The 25,739-nt window shown below is 43.8% G+C and overlaps 1 protein-coding gene across 6 annotated transcripts in view; it reads left to right on the top strand.

The window, feature by feature from the left end:
• The window catches only part of nhsl2 (NHS-like 2), a 100,374-nt gene extending 74,888 nt beyond the window's left edge, over positions 1 to 25,486 (top strand). For all 6 annotated transcript variants that reach the window (XM_010900797.4, XM_020044241.3, XM_010900798.4 and 3 more), the window contains exons 2-9: positions 245 to 412; positions 11,065 to 11,210; positions 11,771 to 11,981; positions 14,513 to 15,897; positions 16,743 to 17,882; positions 18,620 to 18,914; positions 19,191 to 19,338; positions 20,992 to 25,486. In XM_010900797.4, the coding sequence (XP_010899099.2) occupies positions 245 to 412; positions 11,065 to 11,210; positions 11,771 to 11,981; positions 14,513 to 15,897; positions 16,743 to 17,882; positions 18,620 to 18,914; positions 19,191 to 19,338; positions 20,992 to 21,316 (3,818 nt within the window). In that variant the 3' untranslated portion in view covers positions 21,317 to 25,486. The remainder of the gene's footprint in view (positions 1 to 244; positions 413 to 11,064; positions 11,211 to 11,770; positions 11,982 to 14,512; positions 15,898 to 16,742; positions 17,883 to 18,619; positions 18,915 to 19,190; positions 19,339 to 20,991) is intronic.
• Positions 25,487 to 25,739: the final 253 nt, after the last annotated feature.

The following is a 25,739-nucleotide window of genomic DNA, read 5'->3' as shown; positions in this document are numbered from 1 at the left end:
TCTGTCTGCCGCACTCTACTTCTGTCTCTCTCTCTCTCCTGCACGCCTGCCCTCTGTTCACTCGCTCTCTGCCTCCCTCTCCCTCTCTCCCCCGCTGTCACTTGCTCTCCCTTCTCCTCCCTCCATTTCTCCTCATCTCCCCTCCTCCTTTCATCTCACCCGTTCCCTCCCTCACTATCTCCCCTTCTGTCTTCCACCCGTCTCCCCCTCCTACCTTTCTTTCCTCGATTTCTTTCTCGTCCAGCCAACACCAACTTGGACGCCGAGTCGAAGCGTAGCGCGGCGACGGCGGCGGCCCACTTCCGGTCTCCATGGCAACAGAGCGTGAATGTGTTCGGCTCGTGGAGCAGGCCGGACTGTGTCCAGGAGCTGCACCAGGAGGCTCAGCTTAACCTGCAGACTCTGCTGCAAGGTAAAAAACCATCTGCGTGTGTACCGGGGTGTGTGTGTGCGCGTGTGTGTGTGCGTGTGTGTGCATGTGGGGAGGGAGGAACAGGTGATGATTTGTTTTTACGTGGTGGGAAATGCCGCTGCCGTGTTTCCATGCGATGGTGTGTGTGTGTGTTGGGTGATGGGAGGGTTGATGTGAGGGGACATGGCTGCAATCTTCAATGCCATCTATTTAGTTCTTCTCCCAATTCGTAGCAAAGATTCTGCTCCATGTGCGTTGCACAATTGACATTTTCCTGTGCTGTGTTTCTCTCGCTCCTTCGGCGCGGAAGGGGATTTCGGTTGACGTTTGTGCTTGCATAATATTCCTCTTCCCTCTTTCCCTTCTTTTTCTCTTTCCTCTCCCTCCTTATCTCTGCCTCTCTTCTTCGCCTCTCTCCCTCTCTGTCTCGCTCTCGTGTGATCAATTAACCTGGCTCTCGTTGTCCCATGTCATCAGTTAGCCTGGGTGTCAGCGGTCTGTTGGATCAGTTAGCCTGGGTATCAGCGGTCTGTTGGATCAGTTAGCCTGGGTGTCAGCGGTCTGTTGGATCAGTTAGCCTGGGTATCAGCAGTCTGTTGGATCAGTTAGCCTGGGTGTCAGCAGGCTGTTGGATCAGTTAGCCTGGGTGTCAGCAGGCTGTTGGATCAGTTAGCCTGGGTGTCAGCGGTCTGTTGGATCAGTTAGCCTGGGTGTAAGCGGTCTGTTGGATCAGTTAGCCTGGGTGTCAGCGGTCTGTTGGATCAGTTAGCCTGGGTGTCAGCGGTCTGTTGGATCAGTTAGCCTGGGTGTCAGCGGTCTGTTTGATCAGTTAGCCTGGGTGTCAGCAGTCTGTTCGATCAGTTAGCCTGGGTGTCAGCAGTCTTTTCGATCAGTTAGCCTGGTTGTCAGGGGTCTGTTCGATCAGTTAGCCTGGTTGTCAGATTGGCGTCCGGATTACGGCTGCTTCCCAAATGGCACCCTATTCCCTGGAGACGGTGCCTCCCTTTGATCAGTCCACAGGGTTTATTTAGGGGATAGGGGGATCAGTTAGGAGGCTGGATTATATCTGCAGGTTCCGCCCGCCCTTCTCACTGCACTCAGTAAACATTTGAATGAATAAACAGATGAATGAACGCTTACAAACTGCAGAGCATCATCAGAGTGCATTTCCCTCCTTTTTTCTTCTGGCCTCTTTCTCTCCTCTCTCCGTTCCCCCTCTCTCTTTCAGTCAGTTTTTTTCTCTCCCCATCAGCAAGTGTGTTTGTTATTCAGAAACCCACCAGATAGCCCCCAGTAACAGATGTATGATGGACACACTAGCCTGAGAATGGATATGACGGTACGGTACATACAGTGCATTGAGTTGCATTGCATGGTGCCTTGTACGAAGGGAGCACAGCTACACCCCTCAGCCTGAAACTAAAGGAGGATATTCCTTGTTCTTTATATATCATGTTGTTAATATACCTAGAACAGTAAGTCATTGTACTCACCTTCCCACTGGCAAACAAATACATTTGCATTTCCGCACACCACAAAACTGAGGACCTGTGTTCATCATGGGGACAGTTTTTCAAGAAAACAATATCTCAGGTGTTGCAGGTAACATCTGTTGGGTTTTTGAATAAAACATTTTTTTTTTCTGGTGATTTGCCGGTACAACTACTGAAGATGCAACACAAGGTCCTGGTCATTTGACTTTAGACGGACACTATTTAGGAGGAGGAGATAGCTTGAGCCTGATCTGGATTTTTCAGAGCTTGAGTTTTCTCTATACATTACACCAGTTAACTGTTTATCCTCAGTAAACCCAACCGCATCCCCCCCTCTTTTGACGGACCGCGTAAACGGAGCCGGCCAAAAAGAGCGAATGTCTCTTACTGAGTGAGTGACTGACTGACTAAGTACCTCTTGTTAGATAGCGTAGGGTTTAGAGAAGCAGACTGGAGAACTATTGGTCCCGAGTTCGTACCTCCTTGCAGGTAAAGCGAATTACACATGAATTATTTCGTATAGACGAAAACTTTGCTGGCTAAAACCGTCAGTATCTACATTATAGTATGAAATAAAACAGTTTACAGTTATATTGGAGCTGTTTCTGGTGAAGTACACATCCGTTCATGCTTTTTGGGTCAGGATAGACAGACACATTTGCTGGCTACAACATACAGTAGTTACGTTATAGTAAGCCTTAACTGAAACTGTATATGGTTATATTGCGACTGTTTCTGGCATGGAAATGTTCATCTTCAATCTCGCTTGCAATTGCTCAATTCTTATGATTATTCCTAGGAAGTTAGTAGATACTAGTAAGCCCATTACTGGCTAATGAGCTGTTAAAACGGCCAGTGGCAAAAGCAATATAGTTCATAGACGCTACGGTGGAGGTAAACTTAATAAGAAATGTTAGTCAGTTTAACACAAACCTCAATGGAGTCTAGCAACTGCGGAAACATGTAATGCCGTGGCGTAGTGATTAAAGACAGTGCCTCTCATGTGGAAGACCTGAGTTAGAATCTATTGAGAGCAACGACATGTATTAATTATTTCTGGTAGATTCCATGATTCTCTGGTCTTTTCACTTGATGAAAAAGTTAGTTATTGTCACCTTTATTGATAGTTATTGTATCATTGTCAGAAAAAGGTATGTTGTTGTGCCATGAAAGAAAAAAATACATTCTAATGCCATGAAAGGAAATAGCTTTGGCAGACTCGCTAGCAATTGCTAAATTCCTATGACTATTCCATTAAGTTACTAGATTGAATTGTAAAACTTTATGTAAGGTTGAAGTTCCCTTAACTCAGGTCGGGTAATGAATGGGGATTGATGAGACTTGGAAACTATTTAGATATGAAGAACTTAATAATGTTGCATAACTCCTCTCTGACCTCTTGGAGATGCGTGTCTCAGGTTCTAAACACTGTTGGATTGCATCCTACCTGGGAGGCCAGTTGTACCGAGTGAAGTGGAGATCTGTTTCTGCCCTGCAGTCCTTCACTACTGGCATCCCAGTGTTGTGGGCTTGGTTCCAGAAACTTGAGACCTTTGCTTGGATGTTGGCCCATCACCTCAAGCTCAACCTCCATAAGACAACTGCTCTGCCTCCAAGGAAGGTCTATCTTCTCCAAGTTCTCTCCTTCTTGGTTGACTACTCCATGGTGTCCTTAACCCTAACCCAAAGTACAGTGGAATGACCCTGGACAACAAATTCACAATCATTAAGGCATTGACTTGCTCCTGCATCATTAGTAGAGTATTCCCTTTCCTTACACAAGTCAGTAATCAAGAAGCTACCCAAGTTGCTGCTTATACTTATCCCGAATGCCGTAGCCTGCCTGGTTTTCAGTCACCCAATGTTTTCCCATGTCACACTGCTACACCACTGGATTCCAGTTGTAGCTTGTATCCACTACAAGACATTGCCTACCTGCAGGCCTTGCTCAAACCCGTCATCCTTACAAAGCCGCTTTGTCCTGCCATCTCTGGACTATTGGTTGTTCCACCCCTACATGTAGGCAACTCCCACTCAGCCAAGTCAAAGCTCTTTTAGTCCTGTCATCCTAATCCTGGAACCAGCTTCCCAAAGTCCCACCTTGCTGTCTTAAGGTGAATACAATAAATGTAAGTTGTTTTGGATAGCGATTGCTAAATTATGAAAATGTAAACTATTTAAACAGTGGGAGTTTTGTTGAATCAGAGACCATGAGCCATTTGTTATACATGAATAAGGTCCTTACATTTAATCTGTGGGGAAACCGCTATAATATCTTTATATTCATTTTGAAGAAGCCCTAAAGGATCCTGTAGGAACCATTTATTTTTACAGTGTATGGGTTTATGATTATTACACTTCATATTAACATGTAATATCTTCAGTAGCCAAGCTGTTTCCAGAACCTTAATTAAAAACCTTTGCAGAACCATTTGTTAAACAGCGAAATTGCATCATCAGATTAAGCCACTTTATTCACAGAGGATTCAGCTAAATATAGAAGATATTTAGCTGCTACTGTAACTGCCAATAACTTCGGAACAGAGTTGACAGAAATACAAAGTTGCTGGAGTGTCTGCTCTTGTTAACAATAAAGAGCATCACTCCCCACTCCATGCACATATGCGGCTCCCCACCAGAGACCAGGGTTCAATACTTGTCTTCACCTCGGTGTCAATAAAAGCCACCTACTGTCAAGAAAACCCTTGCGAAAAAGGAGTGTCTGGTTCGTCAGGGGCTTTTATTTTTTCCTTTAGCAGACTCTCATCCTGTGACTTACAGGAGTTAAGTGCCTTGCTCAAAGGCACACCAACAGGTAGGATCATTAATAAAGAACATACAACCTGTGAATCCAACCTTTTCTCAGCAGGATCTGTCATTTTACACGCTCTATAACCACTGGCTTATTGCCAACAGACATCCATCTCTGAGGAGCAGATATTATTTAACCCTCTCATCATCTGAACTTCTGAATATTTTCATAATCTCCCCCTGACAAAGTCAAAAGAGGACTGGCCACCCCTCAGAGTCCGATTCCTCTCAAGGTTTCTTCCTAGGCTTCTACTTTCCTAGCAAATTTGTGACAATTTGACAACTGATGTAAAATTGGCTTTATATATAATACTTTTGATCGATTGAACAATTAGAATAAAAGGCCAGCAACAGAAAAACAAGATATGTGATCTAATCGCTGTAAAGAAGCATTAATTGATTCGATTAGAATTCCAAAAAGCACAATATACTGAGTGTTTTATTTATTCATTCATAGAGGTTAGTTTGAATGACTGCAGTGCACAGTGAACATCACACCCTCCAATCTCAGCCTTGACAATAAGGTCTTAGCTGCAATGTCTAGAAGTCTAAAAAATTCAAACATTTCTCATCCATATGTCCTTGTATTCATGAAGCCGCCCCTCTCATCCCAGATGAGAATTGTTCTATCGTCTAATGGCCTTTTATTCTTCATTATTTAATATCTATTATGCAATGAGGATGGTAGAACTTCAAGGAAGCCTAGCAGTTAGGTGCGTTAGGCCAGGAACCAGAAGGTTGCAAGAGCAAAATCCCTGAGCAAGGTGAAAAATGTATCACTTTATTTGGATAGTCAGTGTGTCAATCTGATTATCAAAACCTTTTTAATGAATTGTCTACTAACCCTAACCTTAAACCTCATCCTATCGTTAATTCTAACCCTTTCTCTAAACCAAACCCTAATCTTAGCAAGCATATATTTAGTTTTTTATTAGTTTGTTGATAGTATGAATAGCTGTAGAGACTATAGATGGTAATCTTGACTATCCAAGTAAGGTTTAACCAAATGTGATGTTCTGTTCTTGAGTAGTTTAACTTAACTACATTCAGTGTCCACCCTCAGCTATGGTTAAAGTAGAAGTTCATTTGGGCCTTGTATGCAACTGGTGACTATATAACTCAGTGGTAGATCAAACATAATATAAACTTGCCTGGCACGAAGAGATTACACCATTGGGGCTTCTCTTTTGGTTCTGCAGTCAAGCTTGACAAGCCTGCTGGAGTTTAATATACTGTATCTAGCCAGAGAGATCACACTACTGCAAAATTAGACATATATGTAGATGGGGAATTTGCTGTTTTCCCTTCACTCAGATTATTTAACATTTTTGCCAAAATGTTTCTCCCTGTATCAGATTTTATGATATAAGATTGGTATCTATGAAACTCTTGCTGTGCCATGAGACACATCACATACACACACAGTGTTTTGGCCTGACCCCTGACCTGAAAGGGGAATAAACTCACTGAGTGCTGGTGCAAGTAATAGTAGAATTGTTCTGGAGCCAATGTGAGATGTTCTCCCCAACAACAATTTTTTTTTTTCTGTTTATTTAGCTGGAAGTGCTTTAAGAAACTCCTTACGTCTCCACTCAATGACGTTGTCTCGGAAGGTGACACCACAATTGACCTTTTCACCTGTTTACACTACGAGAACAATAACAACAAACAAACAACAATAAAAACCACATCTCCAAGTCAAACCTGGCAACAAGTCTCTTTCATCTAACTAAAACGTGTAAAAAAAAACTCTTAAGATTTGCCCAGATGTGTATCTCTCACTACCTCCACTGCCAGGCTACAGTGGTGTGGTTCCCACAGGGCTAGGGGGGCGTAGTGTTGGCGTGGTGTATGAGTCTCTTTCTAGATCCCTGTAGAGGTTTCAGTGCAGGCCTGTGTAACTCTGTTAATGCAACTAGATGTCGATGGTATCGCCATACATAAGATAATACCAAACTAGCAGTTCGATAGTGTTATTAAACTGTTGTTAAAACAAGCCAGGACGCCCATTAATATTTTGTTCATTTTGGATTGTATACTGCCTTGTGCCATGCCAGCTAACTCCCAACGGAGAGTTTACAACTGAAATATATCTAGAAAGTCAAGACTTTGTGTTTTACTTCTTTAAAACATACGTAGTGTTGTTCTTCCATGTTTGAGGACACCATGTTCTACATTCTTGAAATATATTCCTTCAATATGACTTCCTCATCAACAATCAAGTGAGGGTCCTTCCACACAAAATATAATCTCTTCAGATTTACATAAAAGTTTAGAATTATTTCTGTAATAATCTAGTTTACATCTGAAATCAGGCTACTTGATGGGCACAAATTCAGCGATAAAAGTAAACGTTCTGTCATCCATGAATCAGTATTGAGCCCCGCCCTGGTGATATGGGTCACTAGCTAGAGTAACTATAACTAACGGCAGATTGCCAATCATGACTGGAAGAAAACATCCCATTGCCTTTCCGGCAACCCGATGGGCCTCTCAGAATAGACTACTCATCGATTGTCAATGTTCAATCATGAGTAAAGGGGAACCAGACAGAGCCTGAACCCCAAATGACACGCTAATCCCTATCCGTTTCCCCATTACCCCAGGTTAGAAGTAGTGTACTACATAGGGAACGGGGTGTCATTTAGGGACCCGGAAACATGAGATGGACAGAAGTAGGATGGAGGGAATGTCAGGCGGTGCATTCTCAGATGACCCCGGCAGGAGGGCCTGAAAGAGGGGCATTGTTTCCCCCTTATTCTTTAACAAGAGAGGCAAGAAAGTGTGACCCCGTTTTTAATGTGTCCCAGTTATTTGTCTTGTTGTGGGTGGCTGGGTCTGGGTTTGAAAGGGCTCACACATACAGTGTATACAAAACTCACAGTTATGCCTGAGTAGAGAGGGCACATTTTCTGGACTTAGGGCGAATGATAACTGGAGTGGGGGCACTGATTGTGCGTGTGCACAAAGCGCGGGTCACTCATACTTTAATTTGCCGGTGTTTATTGACCAGGCGGTCCGTTTCCCATTCTTATACAACTAATGGTCTTAAACAAGAACTGACAGTAACCATGGTGTCTCTGTTCTACTGTACATCCATCTCAGTCAGTTGCTGTGTGCCCTCCGGCGAGTGGAACCAGAGTTGCGTCATATCAAACCAACTGTCAAATGTTTCTGTGTTTGATCTGTGTAGTGAAAGATAAACAATACAAATGCAGAAGTCAACAGTAGCAAGCATCATCATTTATTTTTCACATTACAAACAGTAGTTTGCGAGCAATTGGAGCGTTGCAAATAAAGTAGGGTTGAGTCTTAAATGGCTCCTTTTTTTCTGAGCAGAGTCCTAAGGGAATTCTTAAGGGAATTTTTGAAGGTGGTGCACTTTATATAGTATAGGGTGTAATTTAGGACAACTCTAGTCCCTATTCTTTATTTGTTTAAGGTTTAGCATTACTGTACAAAAACTCCATTGCATTTAATTGAACCATTAGCGTGGTTTTGCTAGTTAAATCAGGATAGAACAGGTTTTCCACTGGAATGCTAATACTATGCTAGCCTAAGGGTGTGAAAGAGGCTGGATCCTAAGTGGGGAACTAACTTTGAAGTGAATAGGATGACATGTGGGATAGTGACAGAGTTGTGTGGCTTAGTAATGTTTAGAGAGCCAGCTGTTGTCATTGACTCCTACTTACTCTCTTCCCTGTCAACATAATTACTGACCAACCTCTCATTCAGATTTTTAAGCTTTTAGGGGTTCAGTAGCAAACGCTGTGGAACGTGATGGTATTTCTTCTGTTTGCTATTCTCCCTCCTGCAATTTTGTGGAAAATCGCACGTTCCCCATAAGATGGTAATCTCCAGAGAGGTAAAAATGTGCATTATGGTACCTGGTATCAGACCCATTCTTCATATGGTGGCGCTATAACAAGCAATTGAAAATGTTAGCATTGAAATGTCATGTCCCTCTTCCTATTTGAGCAAGAGTCCTGAAATTTGCTACCTAGGTCTGTCACCAAAAGGCCTACATTTGCTTTGAGGAACCATAATGTCGGTATTTTAGATAATTGTGTGAAACACCTAACGCATTACACCTGGCACTGTATAACAGATCTGTAGAAAACGTAACATATGGCTTTCACTGTCCAGGGTCTAAGTAACATTGTCCAGACTAGTAAGTTAAACAGCTTTGAGGCTACTGACCAAAAAACATTCATGCTGGAACACACTATAAATGCATATAAGTCAGACCAAAAATAATTCCATTGTAATGAAACTTGGTGGATATGTTCAAAACTCTTTAAAGGCCGACATGTGTGATCACATTTGACACAGTGACATACTGTATAATGGCTATATTCTTTAATTCTTAGACTCATAAGATATATTTTCTTTCAGGCCTTTTTATGCTTTATTGGAAAGTGGGGAAAGCTAGACTGCTTCTATATATATTATTTTGATGATGTGTTTCCATGAATGTTATATTCCAATCTTGATGCCAGTCGGTCCGACAATTTTGGAGAAGTAGACTTTAAAAAACGACCAACATCTTGAATAATAAAAAACAAATTGTTCCAATGCAGAGTTCTGCTGTTTGGCAAATGTTATAGAGTACAGCAGCTGTTGCTTTTCTGCATGTTTACTTGGACTTGGTTTTTCTGTTATTTGCTGTTATCAATTAGCTTCTTATCCGTCTGTGCTCTTTGCGACACCAGAACAATTTCTAAACTCATGTTTCTATAGCATGATGTGTTACAACATTTACAATGGTATTTTTTTCAGTACCTTTTTGCTGCTCTGTCAACTCATTTGAGAAAAAGCCTTTTAGACTAAAATACTTTTAGTGTCGTGTTTAAAGACAGAGACACAATGGGATTTTTGTAGCTGTGTTTATATCTGAACATCTCACTTTGTTGACACTAGCTGCAGGCAAACAGGCTAGGAAAGGCTGCTTTGACTCATAATAGTTAGACTAATACAATGAACAGAAGCACTGGCATATACTGCATCTAATTTTTTAACTACAGTTTTTCCGCAAGTTCTCAGATCTGTTTGTGCTCTTTGCTGACTCAATTGTTGATGGAGTGAATCAGATCCCCTCATATTGACGTTAACTATGTATGGTGTATTTCATACTGCCTCGAATCAACATAATTGAAAGTATATCATTATTTTGTTAGCAGTAATTTCGCCCAATTGCCTGATTGGTTCATTTCCTAAAGCTAAAGCAAAACTAAATCTGGAAACCAGGTGGTTATTTTTTCACAACTTTAATAATGAAATATGCACACATTATTTTGACTGTGTACAGTACTAGATCTAACTTAGAAGTTCTAAGTATGGCCTGCTTTTTCTTTAGCGAAACCAGGGCCAACCTGGCAACCACAGGCTCACAGAAAGGTGATAATTATTGTTCCAACTATAATCAGAGGGCAGGTCTTCTCTTCCCTCAAAGGGGAATTGCTAGGGGCTATTGTTGATTTCAGTAGTGTTCCATTGTCTCTTGGTGACCAGCATTGCTAAGCAACTCTACACTGGGAGGAAGGCATCTCCATTGTCCCAGAGAGCAAGTTCACTCCCAGCCCCAAACTCACTCCCACCCCCTTCCACAAACCCCTCTTCCCTCTGACCAAACCCCCTCTATACACCCTCCAAACATACTCCCCCAAAATGTTCTGGAGGAATTTGGGGGTGGGACAGGGCTTGGGGTATGGTGTGGATGTGTGGGAGGGATACAGGGCTGCAGGGATGAGTGGAGAGAGGGGGTGAAGTTGGTGCGTGAAAGAGTTTGTTTTGGGGGGAATGAATGGATGGGGGGTGCATTTCTTTTAAGGGGGTGGGTTGCAGAATGGTAATCAGTATGTTTACAATGGCCTAGGACGAGGCCTGCAGCTTCTAGAGAAATAAGAGGATAAGACAGAAAGAGAAGCGACAGAGAAGCAGCCAAGAGCGAGAGAGAGGTGACAGAGCGAGAAACAGAGAGCAGCAAGGGACAAGAAAGAGCGAGTGAGGTTGGAGTTGAGAGAGAGAGAGAGAGAGAAGGTGGAGAGAAACATTCCCAAAGAGACTGCACAAACAAAACAGAGGAAAACGGGGTGAGAATACACAGCGCCAAAGAGTCACCGCACATTTCATTTTCTTGTGTTGGATGTACACTCCCTCCATGCCTCCGTTCCTGCTAGAAGGCTAATCGGCTAATTCTGGTGTGTGTGTTTTCTGCAGGAGGCTCAGTGTGTCCTGAGCTGAACAGACATCACAAGACGGCAAACAGGTCGGATGTTCAGCAAACGGACTAATTTGTCTGTGTTCTCTGTCCGTGTGTGTGCCTCTGCGTGGGGGTGTTCTTTGCAGACTTTGAAGAGCAGCTGTACGACACCAAAGTAACTGGCCAGACATTCCGCCACCCAACGTCATCCTCCCTGAGTTCTGATGACACCTCCACCGCTCAGAGTCGCTCTCCTGTCTCCCCCAACAAGAGACCGGAGTTAATCTTCCTGGTAAACACACACCTTTGGTTACATTTTTCTAGTACAAGAAAGTTTGATAAATCCATGCAGTAACTAAAAGTTACTCTGGACAAATGCGTCTGCTAAATGAATAATGTAAATTGAATTCTTGAAATGGTGCCCAATTTAGTTTGAACAGGAAAATAAACCAGTTATAGAGATATTATAGAAAGGCTTTTGCAGGTTGGTATGTCTACCTATCTCAACTTTACCTCACTATGTAGCTTCAGCTTCTTTGTAGGAATAGTAGTTTAAAATGTTTTCTCAACAATTAGATACATCAATTCACAATGCATTGGTTGTTTCTGAATATAAATTTGTTTCAGGCACTTTATGCTGTATTGGACAGGAAAGTTGTGGAACATTGAGACAAGTTTTTGCTGAAAGAGCAGTGGAGTCAGATTTAAACCCATGCTACAGCGGTACATGTGCGCCAGAGGCAGTAGCATAAGTTTGATTTGTACTTCCACTTGAAAGTGGGTGCAAGTTCACCATCTGTTGGATAAATACGTGGGTGTATTATAACTCAGGCTGTGTATTTTACCCTCCAGCCGGCATCTAAGGGACATGTTAGTTCCGAGGGCGAGACGTCCTCGCTGAGCATCAGAGGCACAGACCAGTCTCCCTCTCTGTCCCCGTGTGGGTCAGATCGCCCTCTAGTAGGCTGGAGCAGTACCTCCTTGGGCCCCCCTGTGGCTGAGAAACCCCGCTGGCATCTGGGGCGATATACCCCTGCTAATCTGCTGCCCCTCGACGTCACAGGTAGGGGGTGGAGACCGCAGGAGTGTGTGTGTGTGTGTGTGTGTGTGTGTGTAAGCATTAGAATCTGACTTTTGGATTTGTGTGTTTGTCTCTGTGATTGATTGAATGATTGTTTAAATGTATTTACAAATATAAAAATAAAATATATTAAAATAAAATAACATACAAAAGACAGCTTAAACCACAGACGTCGTAGGTGACAGCATGCATGAACTTGTGTACTTGTGTAAGTTCAAGTGTGTGTATAAATTATCAGTATGCTCTGGTCTTCATAGCTACAGCATTTTGACACATAACCTCAAAACATCCTCCTGGTTATGGCATATTAACTGCTTTGTTGGAAGCCTCCTTTCCTCACCCCTCCTCTCCACCCAATTCCCATCCACTCTCATATTTTATTCTTCTCTTTTTCTCTTTCATTTCTCCTCTCGCTCTCATGTTACCATAATCTTTCAGTTTGTCATTCTCTCTATCAATATGTCTCTGTTCCTCTCTCTCTGTGTCTCTGTTTCGGTTTGTCAGTGTGTCGCACCATCATGTCATCTTTCTTCCACCGTCTCTCCCTGTGCAGCACAGTATCAGTGTAGTTATGAGCCCCTCTGTGTTGGATAGACTAGTTTAGCAAAATGAGATGTGTTGTATATTAGGTGGGCACTAGGTTGGCAAAATTAGGTGTGTTTTAATGTGAATGCCAAAGGTTTTTTGACAGTTGCATGTTATTTATTTTTGTTTGTTCTGTATTTCAGCTATTTAGACTTGAATTTATAAAACGACTTTTGCAATCATTGTGCATAGATGCAGACCGTCTCGTCTGCTTTAATTGCAGGGGATTTTGATATTGGATTTACCATTTAGAATTTACAAAACATTTTGTAAATAGTTAATGTTAGGGTGCCCAATACATTTGACTTTAAAGCAGTTTTTTTATTAGGAAGTATTGTTTATCTTTATTGCATGCACAAGAGAGCTGTCAATATTGAGACTTGGCATTAGCATTTGGAGTCTGTTGCTGGAATCTGACAGCATAAGCGACCAAAAAGGTGTAAATACAGGTTCAACTGGCCTTCCTGAAGTAGATAAACCAGAAGAAAACTATGAGGGCATTAAATACACATCTCAGGACATCAACTGTCCCAAGTCTTCAGGCAGCTTCTACAATGATGCAGGGCCATAATCACAAATTAGATATCATGAAATTGGGAAGGGTGCAGGCATTTTTCTGGAACTGGTTCACTTGTGTTGATGGCAGCTGCAGAATATATTCTGAAGTGTACCGAAAGATGCTCAGATACTGTCCAACCAAATGCATCTAAAATTATTTAGTGATGTAGTTTCTAAAACTACATCATGCAGCAGGACAATGATCCCAAACACACTGCCATAGCTGCCAAGGAGATATTCAGGGCCAAAAAAGTTATCATACTGATTTCCATGATTAAGACAAGAATTTAAGGAAGAAATGCCCTAAGAAAGCATGAACTGAAGATGGCTGCAGTAAAAGTCAGACAGAGCATCAACAGGGAGGATTCCTAGCAGCTAGTTTTGTCTAGAATAGACCTCAACCAAGTACTAAACAAGATTAATTTACAGTACATAATGGTTATCTGTGCAGATACTTTTGGCACCCTAAAATGCGGGAACTCTGTACCAAAAATGCTGTAATTTCTAAATGAAGTATCTGAAATGGATCCATATACCCTCACATTAAATCTGACCGTTTTCACTTTAACCTCATTGTCACTGTATTATTTAAAATCCAACAAAAAACACCTAACCTTGCGGGCACTTTGTTGGCAAGTTTAGGTGTTTTGTATATATGAGGCTGGCAATAGGTTGGTAGATTTAGGTGTTTTGTGTACATTAGGTGGGCATTTGGTTGGCGAGGTGTTTTGAGTATAGTAGACAGGCACTCGATTAGCAAGGTTAAGTGTTTAGTGTATATTAAGTTGGCACCTTATTCCCAGTGAGATTTACTCGCCACTTCTGTATATTTCCTGCTGCAGCATCTCTCTCTCTCTCTCTTCCATCCTCTCACCATTGCCATCGCCCTAACGACGGAACAGGTAGCTGTTACCATAGCAACGCCCCGCTCTGCCTTCGCTCCACTCCACTCTGCAAAAAAATCTGCAGAGGGAGAGAACGAGAGAAAAAGAGATTGCAAGACAGAGAAAGGAGGGAGAGAAGAACAGGAAGTGGTAGAGTGAAGTAGAGAGAAAAAGCAGGAAGGAAAAGATGAGGGAAGAGAGGGAAAGATGTTTTTTCCTCCTCTCACTTTTTCCATGAATGAATTTGATGAGAGAGCAGACCAGCCCTGAGCTGACTGTGTAGAAGTAAATTAGTTACCCACGGTCTTTTCCCAGGAGACATCTCCCAAATATCCCAGCAGAGTTTCATTATTAGTGTAGGAAAGTGTTGGAGAATGGTATTCTAACGCTAAATGAGTCAATGTGCTTCCATGTTATCAATGAAACAACCTTCAATCCTTTTATTTTCCTGTCCACTTAACGGTCTCTTGGTTCCTCTCTCTCTAGGTGAAGGTAAACACCTGGGGTTAGACCTACTGCAGGGCTCCTATTACACCGGCCCCCCCTCTCCGACCCTGGGATCTGGTGGAGGAGGCCAGCCGCGGTCTCTGGAGCCTATGACAAACACCCCTGTCCAGCATCTTCCACTGAGGAAGACCCATAGTGACCTGGACCCCAGCCTTAGCCTTCCGCAGTCCCCAAAGACCCCTCCTCCAATCCAGGGTGTCATGGACCATTCTGCCTCCCTCTTCTGCTCCAACTCCCCTTCCCAGTCCTGGAATGGCCCAAAGGGCTCCACGTTTTCCCCAGGAACGTGGAACGACGCGTATAATTATACCCTAGCCCCTGGTCCAGTAGGGAAGGGCCCAGCGACCATGCCCAAGGGGTTAGGTAAGGTGGGTACAGTCGGGGGGCAGGGCGGGGTGTTGATGTGCCACTCTCAGACCGGTTCAGGACTGTCTTCGGGTTCACAGTCAAACTCCAGCTCGTTCACGTCCATATCAGAACCTTCCGGACATAGGCACGTCGGCACCATCGGGATGATGATGGGGAGGCGGAGTGAGACCGAAGGAGCGTCTGCGAGCCCCCCAGGGGAACGGAGGGGAGCAGAGGGAGGGACGGCGGCAGGAGAGAGGAGGGAGAGGTCGGCGCGCTCCATTGCTGCTGCGAACGCATTCAAGTTCCGCGAGCGCTCTCTCTCCACGCCGACGGATTCTGGATCATTGGGCTCCACGGATAATGGCGGCGGCGGGCCACACGGTGCTGCAGGTGTACCGGGTGCCGGTAACGGGATGCACGGGAAGGACGGTGGGGCTTTGACAGAGATGCACCGACGCGATTACCCCCGCGGTGAAGGGTGTGACCGGGGCGAGAGCTACGCCCTCCTTTACCCAAGTGGGAGCTCCGAGGACGGCAGCGCCAGTGCCGACAACGTCTCCGTGACGGACGCCAGCTTTCCGGCCGACGGTCGCCTGCGGCTACGCTCTCGTTCCATCTCACTGAAGAAGTCCAAGCGTAAACCCCCGCCGCCCGTCCGCAGCGTCTCGCTCATGAAGAATCTAGGGGACGCCGAAGGGCGAATGTGCGGTTACGACGTAAGACACTACCGGGACGGACGCCCCAAATCCCTCCACATCCCCCGGGAACACCTCCAGGACTTCCAACCAGACTTCCTCCTTCCCTCTTCGGTCTCCAAGCCTGATCTGGAGGAGCCCGAGCTGGGTCACAGCATGTTGGACGGGCCCCCTAGCCTGGAGGTCCAGGAACCAGATAGCACAGAGCTGTCTTTCCCAGCCCACTGGCAGCTGGGCGATTGGAAAGCTTCTGACCCCTATAGGTCTCTATCTGGGTCCAGTACCGCCACAGGGACTACAGTGATTGAATGTATGAAGGTAAGACATTCACTTATCTCCATAGGGGTCGATTCAGACTTTGGATACGTTTACTAACATGGACTCAAATAAAACTATGTTGAACTATATCTACTTATTTCAAGTCTGAATCGAGCCTTTAGCACTTTTGTTTTGTATGTATTCATTACTCTATTTCCACCTTGGACAACTCATTATAAAAAGAAAAACTCAGTGTGGATGTGAACATACTATGGTAGAATACCCCAGGTGCAATTTAGTCAAGTAGCCAGCTATTTAAACTTTTAGTAATTATAGTTGCATTATACACTCGGGTGGCTTCAATGGATTTTGTACATCACATCCACTCAGACATTATATTAAAAACAGCAATTGGTGGCTAGGTTGTTCCAGCCACCTAAGCTGTTTCCTCTGGTGCACATGTACTGTACTGCTACAGTCCAAAGCTTTTCTATCAGAAACTCTGTCCTTCCCCACCACTATCTAATAAAGCATTAGAAACGCCAGATAATATATATATATATATTTTTAAATACACTTGAAATAAGCAGCTCCACCCTATGGTAACATGTTTAGAATTGTAGCAGGCTTGTTTTGGAAAAAATTCACTGTTTTATTATAAAACTCATTTTAGGGGAGTCCTAAAAGAATTGTTCATTTTGCCATTGTTCATAATGTGTAGATACGAATGTGGGTTCCCAACCTGTGACCCACTACAACCCCCATGATGAGTATGTTTATTCTGTGGTCCCCATCCTCATCAAAGTTACCGGTCCCTGGTCTGTGTTTAGGCTGGGATGTACAACCAGGAAAGTTATGTTCTTGTTTTTACTATGATTTATTCATTTAAATGAATCTGATTCAAGGTGCAAGGCAGCTCAGAGTCTCTCCTCGACTCCCCTTCTACGTCCAGAGCAACGTCTCCCTCCCTGCTCTCAGTTGAGGCTGAATCGACCAAAGCGTTGTCCCCCTTCAAACCGCCAGGAGTCATGTCCCCCTCCAGCGGCTACTCCAGCCAATCAGAGACTCTGACACCCATCACCCCCTCCAATCAGGGGGTGGGAACATTGACCGGGCCCGCCTCCACGATGGGTTGCAAGATGCGCCCTAAAATCCCTGAGAGGAAGTCTTCGCTGCCAGCGTCACCACGAGACCCAGCAGCCAGGTCAAGGCTGTCTTTCGAGATGCCAGTTAACGCTCACCTGGACCTGTCCTCTATCAAACCCAAGCAAAAGGCAGGCCGGCGCCATTCTGACACATCAACCGCCGCAAAGCCCGGGAAACTGAGTCCCAGCAGCCAATCCGCTCTTCCCGTTGTGACCACAAATGAGCTCCGGAACATCCGCCTGCGCTCCGTCTCTCGCACTGATTTGGAGGACTGCCCAGATGGAGCCTCCGATGACATCATTGAGGAGGAGCAGGGTCGTGACCTTTCCCCCACGCCCGTCACCCACGGCGGCATGCCAGGCCCCCTGGTTGCTCCCAAACCCAAACCTCCGGTTGCGATGAAGCCCCCATTACCCAAACGCCCACTCAACCTCCTCCTTAAATCCCCTTCCTCCTCCCCTGTTGCCTCTGACTCCCCCCCTGCCTCCCCTGTCGATTACCCCCGGCCAATGCCTAACCCAAGCATTTACATGGTGATCGGTAGGAAGCCCAAGCTGAAAAAAGCCCTCCCCCACACCCCCACCAGCCCCTGTGGAGCCCTGGACCAACCCCCTACCTTCCCCCTCCACCACCCCCAGGCTCTGTACGAACACCCCTCATTCAGCCACATCCAGTCCCTGTATGATCTCCCACCCCTACCTCTGCCCCAACCCCTCCTGGAAGACCCCACCATGGAGCCGGAGTTCAACCCAGTCTTGGAGCTCGGGCCTGAGGATGGAGGATCACTGCCCTCTCCCTGCAGCAACCCAGAGGTGGTGGACACTCAGGATAAGAGCAAGACCCTGCCCAGTAGGATGACCATATCCTGTCTGGCCGAACTGGACCGGAAGAAAACCAAGGTAGCTGTTCAACTTTAAGAAATGTTTGTCTCTGTTGTTCTTTCTCTCATGTTTACTTTTGACTCTATACGGTGATTTGTCTGCATGTTTCCTAAAATGGTCCTTTGGATATCTTTTAGACATGTACTGTCTTAACTGGAGCTAGTTTACTGCAATAGCAAAAGAAAAAAGAAAAAAACAGCATCCAGCTGGTAGAGGAATTGTGATTTTAATCCAGTTATGTGGATTATAATGAATGGACATTTTTGGGAGGGGTTGATACACTTGTCACTAGAGCAAATTAAATCTGAAATGTTTAAATGGAAAAAAAATTTTGGGAGGGGTTGATACACTTCTCACTAGAGCACATTAAATCTGAAATGTTAAAATGGACGAAAAAAAACTGTGAGGGGTTGATACACTTCTCACTAGAGCACATTAAATCTGAAATGTTAAAATGGAAAAACAAACTTTTGAAGCCATCTTAAACCTTCCATATTTTATGGCCTGATTCTAAGCCGCTGCCTGCTGTGTGCGTGTACTGCTACAGCGTGGGTTCAAATCGCCTACTGATCTTTCAGCAACAACTTTCTCCTCCATCTTTCACCACTTACCTTTCCAATTAAGCATGAAATGCCTGAAATATATTTGTTATGCACGTTTCCATTTCCTGCTGTTCATGAGGACTCCTGCAATAAAACCGTGGTCAAAGTGAAATGGGGGATCTATAGAGTCTCCACTAATAATCTCTTCCCAAGGTTCCTCCGCCGGTTCCCAAGAAACCCAACGTCCTGCTCCTTCCTTCCAATTCTACGGCTGTCCACTCGAACGGCACCACCGACAGAATGGGAACAACGACAGACAGCCCAGCCACTCTCCATTCTCCCGTCAGTGCATTCCCAACCCAGGAGCTTCCCGGGAAAGAAGACCACCAGGAAAACCACCTGGGAACGGGCACAGACGAGGACAGCTCCTTGGAGTCTTCGTTACAGTCCTCGCTTCAGGATTCGTCCCTTACAGACTTGGAGGGAAGGCTCGTCATCACAGAGACGGGTATGATTAGAAAGTTCAGCAAGAAAATGATTAGGTGAAAATAAAACTAGCTGGAATTCATATCCTGTCAGAATGTAAATGCAAAGCTACCTTTCCAATTACAATTTACAGGCTACTATTTTGAAATGTCATTGTTTGTGGTTTTCTTAATATATCAATTGATTTACTATACCAGTAAAAAATGTGGACACACCCATTCATGTACTAACTTTTGACTGGTAATGGACATTGATAGAACGGTAGCTCACTTTCCTGGGTTGTTCACGTTGTCTCCAGGGGATGAAGTGATGTTTGAGAGTGTTGCCGGCAATCTTGATGTTGGGGGCAAGACAGAACTCCACATCACAGAGGAAACGGATTACGATGTTGGGGAACACACACCTACCACGCACACGACAGAGGATCTGTTCACCAAAATACACAGGTATTTTGAGATGCGCGGACACACAAACTTGATCAGGGAAACTCACACCAAGTCATGCACTTTTGTTTAAAACAGCTTTCTTTTACAGTATATACTACTCAAAGAAATTAAGGGAACATATAATCATCACAGCATATCACCAAGTCAGTTGAACTTCAGGGATATCAATCTGTCCGCATAAGCGAATCAGTGTCACCTGTTTTGGTGTAAATGAAAGTGACAACAGGCGCACTGGAGAGGCAATAGCATGACAACACCCAAAAAGGGAATGGTTTTGCAGGTGGTGGCCACAGACAATTGCTCTGTCCTTATCCTTTCTGACTGATTCTTCTAGTTATGCTTTTTGCTAGTCACTACTGGTAATCCTTGTCACTACTGGTAGCATGAGGCAGTACCTGCAGCCCATTCAGGTTCCACTGGCAATCCAGCTCCTCCAGGATGGAAGATCCATACATGCCATTGCAAGAAGGTTTGCTGTGTCTCCCAGTACAGTCTCAAGAGCATGGAGGAGATACCAGTAGACGGGCGAGGAGAGCTGGACAGGGCTGTAGAAGGGCATCAAACCAGCAGCAGGACCGGTATCTGCTCCTATGTGTGAGGGGGAACAGGAGGAGCACTGCCAAAGCCCTAGAAAATGACATCCAGCGGGCTACTGGTGTGCATGTTTCTGACCAAACAGTCAAAAACAGACTTCATGAGGGTGGCATGAGGGCCCGACGTCCTCTAGTGAGACCTGTGCTCACAGCGCCATGCAGCTCGACTGGCATTTACCAGAGAACACCAGAATCGGCAGGTCTGCCAATGGCGCCCCGTTCTCTTCACAGATGAGAGCAGGTTCACACAGATGTGAATGAGAGCATGTGACAGACGTGAAAGAGTCTGGAGATGCCGTGGTGAACGTTATGCTGCCTGCAACATCATCCAGCCTGACCAGTTTGGTTATGATGCTCTGGGCAGGCATATCCGTGGAGGGTCGCATGCTAGGCAAAGGTAACCTGACTGCTGTTAGGTACCGGGATGAAGTCCTCAGACCCATTGTCAGACCTTATGCTGGTGCAGTGGGCCCTGGGTTCCTCCTGGTACAGGACAATGCCCGGCCTCATGTGGCCAGAGTGTGCAGGCAGTTCCTGGATGACGAAGGCATTAATGCCATTGACTGGACCTCATGTTCCCCCAGACCTGAATCCAGTTGAGAACATCTGGGATGCCCAGACATTTTCGGGAGTACATACAGTCATGTGGGGGCCATGCACACTACTGAGTCACATTATGAGTTGGCGTGGTGAAATTCATGCAAGTTGGAACAACCTGTGACTTCAGTTGTTTCCTTTGATTTTCAGTGTGGATTTGAATCCAGCCCTCAATTGTTTGGTTATTTTGGTTAGATTCCAATGATTTTGTTCTCATCGAATTACATGATATAGAGTAAAGATTTTGATCTATAATATATTTCGTTCATCGAGACCCGATGTGTGATTTAAGTGTTCCCTTCATTTTTTTGAGCAGTGTATTTAACAAGATAGTGGGGAACAATAGAGAAGTATTTCATCTGTGATGAACATGTGGCATGGAGACTGGACCAACCAAAGCCACTCGTTTTTTTATTTCATTTGGCTGCGTTTGGTTTAACGCTCTCCCCACATCTCTCTCCAGGTCGAAGAGGAAAGTCCTGGGCCGCAAGGAACCTGGGGACTCGTTTGGCAGCCGCCAGAGCCTCATCTCCCCGGTGAAGCATAGCACCAGTGGTGGTGATCTCCGAACCATGACCCTGGGCTCAACCCCGCGCTCCAGCTCGCGGAACGACAACTTCATGGCCCTGCTTCAGAAGAAGGGCAACAAGTCCAGCACGGGTGGGGCCCGTGTTTCGGCCATGGAACTCCTGAAGAGCACAAACCCCCTTGCACGACGCGTCACAGAATTCTATACGTCCACAGAGGGTGGCGGGGACGCGACCGCGTGGAATGAAGGAAACAACTAGCCGGAGTTTCTTCATAATGTAGCTTTACCAAGGCCAAGAGATCACCTGGCTATCACAGCAGGGGTCTATAGACGAGTATACATGAATATAGTTACAGATGACCACTTATAGATTACCCTGAAGGACTATGAATGGCAAAAGGAACTTCCAACTCGTCAATGCAACCTATTACACAACCTCTCATAAATGTTTATTGCCCTCCCAGTGGTTGCATCTTATAGTTATCAGAAAAGTTCTTTTCATACGCCATCCGTTTTGGTGGGATATTATTGTTGGACGTCTCCTTTGGACTAAAGGAGGAATTTTAATGTCATGCTTTAACACAGCAACTTTGCTTGTGTTTCTGGTGTTGCTACAATACCACTGTCTATGGTCCATCCCAAAACCATGGACTTTTCTGATTGGGTACGTTGTAAGACTGTCCTTGATAGTGAAGGATGCCACACTGAACCTAACACTTAAGCATTTTCAAAATCTTGATTGGAAGAACAGGCACCTATGTTGCTAAAAGGAGTTGTCGGGCGGGTGTCCCTCCTTTCCTTTCACGGTGCCCCTGGGCTAATCCGCAAACAGGAGGTGAACCCTGGTCTTGTAAACGCACGTCTTTTAAAGACATAGTGTGTGAGTGTGTCGTTTGTTCTGTCCCTCACTCTAAAAATAAAAAAGGAATGGCCATGTACTACTGTGATATTATGGTAATGCAGAAAACATTCCACAGGACAATCCAATCCACAAATGGACCTGCTACCAAGTCGATCCCCCTTACATTTATAATCGAAGCACTTTGACGGCCTCATATGCAGGTCGCTTAAAATCACAAGGACACGTTGATGCCTGTGTCATCCGTGTCATTTGTTTGTTCACATTTTTCATATGAGATAGGTCATATATTCTCAGATTGTATTTAGCCTGTACAGAGTTATAGATACCTACCATTTAAAAAGAAATATATCAGCTTGGTCTGCTCTAAGAGAGTTTGGAGACACTGTACATTTGTAGTACTGCTAACTTGGTAGTAAATAAAAATAGTATTAAAAGTCCCATGTACAGCAGGAGACGCCCCGGCCTACTGAAACAGACTATGACCAAGCGATACGTCTCAAAGCAAAACAGTGACATCAAAACCAACCGAATGCCATGGAACACACGCCAAACCATTGCGTTCGGGTCTCCACACACTGCCGCCTGTGTGTATTTGCATGTGTAGAGGAAATGATGACCAAACACAGAAGGAGAGGAGTTAAAGGTGGAGGTTATAAAAAGGAAGCCTGTGGATCTTTCTTAATGGAGAGTATGATACAGGGTTGGGTCCAGAAGTAGATTTTCTGTGTGTGTGTGTGTGTGTGTGTGTATTCCCATGTGCGTGTGTGCGTGTGTGTGTGTGCGTGTATGTGTGCTTGTTTTTATTACCTTGTGGGGCCATTTTGTCCCCATAACTATAGTAAAACCTGAAAAATGGGGGGACATTTTTAGGGCCCCATAAGGGGAAAGTAAATTTCCGGCTCAGGGTTTAGGTATAGAGGCAAACTTACAATTAATTTTAGAGTTAGAATCGGGTCCAAGTGTTGTTGGTCTTTAAGGTCCAGGTGTTGTTGGTTAGGTTTAGGGTTAAGATTTTTCAGGGCCCCATGAGGATATAAAAACAAAAGTGTGTGTGCGTGTGTGTGTGCATTTGTGGGTGTGAAGACAGACAAGAGTTCATTAATTCACCCTAAGGAGACGATTAAGTGGTCTGAATCATGAAAATGTACTGTTTGGAATTGTGAAATTGTGGAACTGAGAGGGGATTCTAGAACCGAGCAACGGGTTCTAGAACTAGGGGGGATTCCAGAACTGATTAAAATCTACTCTTCTGTAGTCATGCCAAAATATCCAGAGACAGACCAGGAATACAGCTATCCATCCGTCAGCCATATTGGAAATGAAAAAGAAGGTCATGGATCAGTCACCTTCCCCTTCATGCCCTCTCCTAAACAGTTCTTGCAATGTTTTGTGAAGTGGTGATTCTTCAGGCTCTCCCTCTCATTCAATTTCCCTCCATGCTAGCTGGGACATGCACTCCATCTGTGTCTCTCTGCCCATAGTGAAGCCCTCCCGACTCCACCTCTCCCGTCGTCTGTCCATCCTTGCCCCTCCTGTTCTCTCTATGCAGCTGAGCTTCACGTTCACAGGCAAAGCAGCCTGAATGTCAATGAATGCTAGGAAAAGATGCCGTGTTGGGGTTGCGTTTCAAAGCGCTACTCCTTCTACCCCCTCTGCCAGAAATGCAACACAATTTGTTCCCTGTCTTTCTCTCCATTGTGTGTCTCCATATATTCAGGCCAACCATTCACATCTCAAGGAATATAGCAAGGTGGACAGTGTCCAAAGGGACTATCGGAAAAAGGACAGTGAGTGAATGTCTGGATGTGTACATAAAGGGAAGAATAGTGAACTTCAGATCAACTCAGACTATGAATTAATGCCTGATATTAACTCTTGCTTCCTTCTTTCTCACTCTCCTGGAATGGACAGTGGATCCCTTAGTTCTGGGTTCCATTCATGTGTTTTAATGTTCTAAAACTCAATTCAGCTCTCATTTCCCTTTCCCTCTCTTTGTCTCTCAATCATAAAGAGAAAACACAAATCCTGGTGCTATTGAGTTAGAGCACCCTCTTGTGGACACAAAGAGGGAGCACACCCTATAAGACATCTGATCTCTCCCACAGTAACAATACAGAGACTCCAGGTCTGGAAGGTTTTTTGTAACATTTGGTCATTCAGGAACAGCAAAAACAACATATATAAATATAATTAAAAGAAAAAAAACGTAAATACTTACGTTATTAATAGTCAAGTGACACTTGTTTTAAATATTTAGTGAATGGAACTATAAAAAAACAAATATGACAAAACTCTATGTTAGTTTGCCTTGTATTCTGGCGTGTTGTTTACGCCTCTGTGTTTTTGGCATAGAAATAGAATAACTAGAATGTGCAACTCCTTTCAAGTCAATTATGCATTAATGTCAAATTGCTATGTTAGAAGTTGTATGCTCATTCTACTGATCCTAATTCTATCATTTCAGCTACCTTGGTTTCACACTCCCTCAGAGGTATGCAAAGTTTTTACTTTCCTCTTTCTGTTCTGATGTACTATGGTCATGATGGTAATACTTTATACTATGGTCATATTCATGTGCAGATATTATGGTATTACTGTATCCTGTAATCATACTGTAGTTATAACAGTAATACTGTACACTATGGTTACTACAGTCGTGTACTGCACTGGCAGTTAGGGTTGTATGTGATGGTTACTTACTGTTGGCAGTATGCTATGGTTACTGCAGTAAAATACTATGGTTATTGCTGTAATCCAGTGTACTATGGTTACTGCAGTCATACAAAGCCAGGTATTAGGAGAGTTTGGCCAGGTTTTGGAAAGTGCATTGTTGGTGCCTTTTATCTTGAAAATATTGTGAGTAATAGTAGATAGTCTTTGACAATTCCCTAAAAATTACATATAATTAAAAAAACATAGCAACAAAATTAAAAAAACTTTACTGATGAGCATTCAGAATAATGCTCATACACTGTTGTGGTGTCAGCAAATTGCACATATACTTTCACCATATTTCTTTATTTGGAAATGAAATGCTCATCTCAAAACATGAATTATCCCTTATCAGCTGCTATAAATACAAATGTGGCACTCTCTGGAATTTCAGTAACTGGCCAAACTCTCTATATGACTGATCATGTACAAGGTTAATACAGTAATAGTACTTTAAACAAACAGAATATACTATGGTTATCATAGCCATATACTGTGTTATTATGGTAATACTGTATACTGTTGTTACTATAACTATATATACTGTGATTATTATGGTAATATTGTATACTATGTTTACTTGAGTCATATCCTTTTATCACAGTAATACTGTATACTATAATTACTACAGTCAAGTACTGTGGTTATTAAGGTCATACTGTATGCTATGGTTACCACAGTCATATTCTGATGTTTCAACGGTAATACTATATTATATAATATAGCTATATACTGTAGTTATTACAGTAATACTGTATACTATGGTTACATCAGTCATATACTGTGGTTATTACTGTAATACTTTATACTATATATATACAGTGGATATAAAAAGTCTACACACCCCTGTGAAAATGCCAGGTTTTTGTGACGTAGAAGAATGAGACAAAGATAAATCATGTCAGAACTTTTTCCACTTTTAATGTGACCTATAATGTGAACAATTCAATTGAAAAACAATCTGAAATCTTTGAGGGGATTTAAAAAATAATAATAATAATTACAATAACCTGGTTGCATAAGTGTGCACACACTCTTATAACTGGGGATGTGACTGTGTTCAGAATTAACCAATCACATTCAAACTCTTGTTAAATAGAAGTAATTA

This window comes from Esox lucius, chromosome 24 (genome assembly GCF_011004845.1).
Source record: "Esox lucius isolate fEsoLuc1 chromosome 24, fEsoLuc1.pri, whole genome shotgun sequence".
Classification (NCBI taxonomy): domain Eukaryota; kingdom Metazoa; phylum Chordata; class Actinopteri; order Esociformes; family Esocidae; genus Esox; species Esox lucius.
This window is presented reverse-complemented; position numbering and strand designations above follow the sequence as displayed.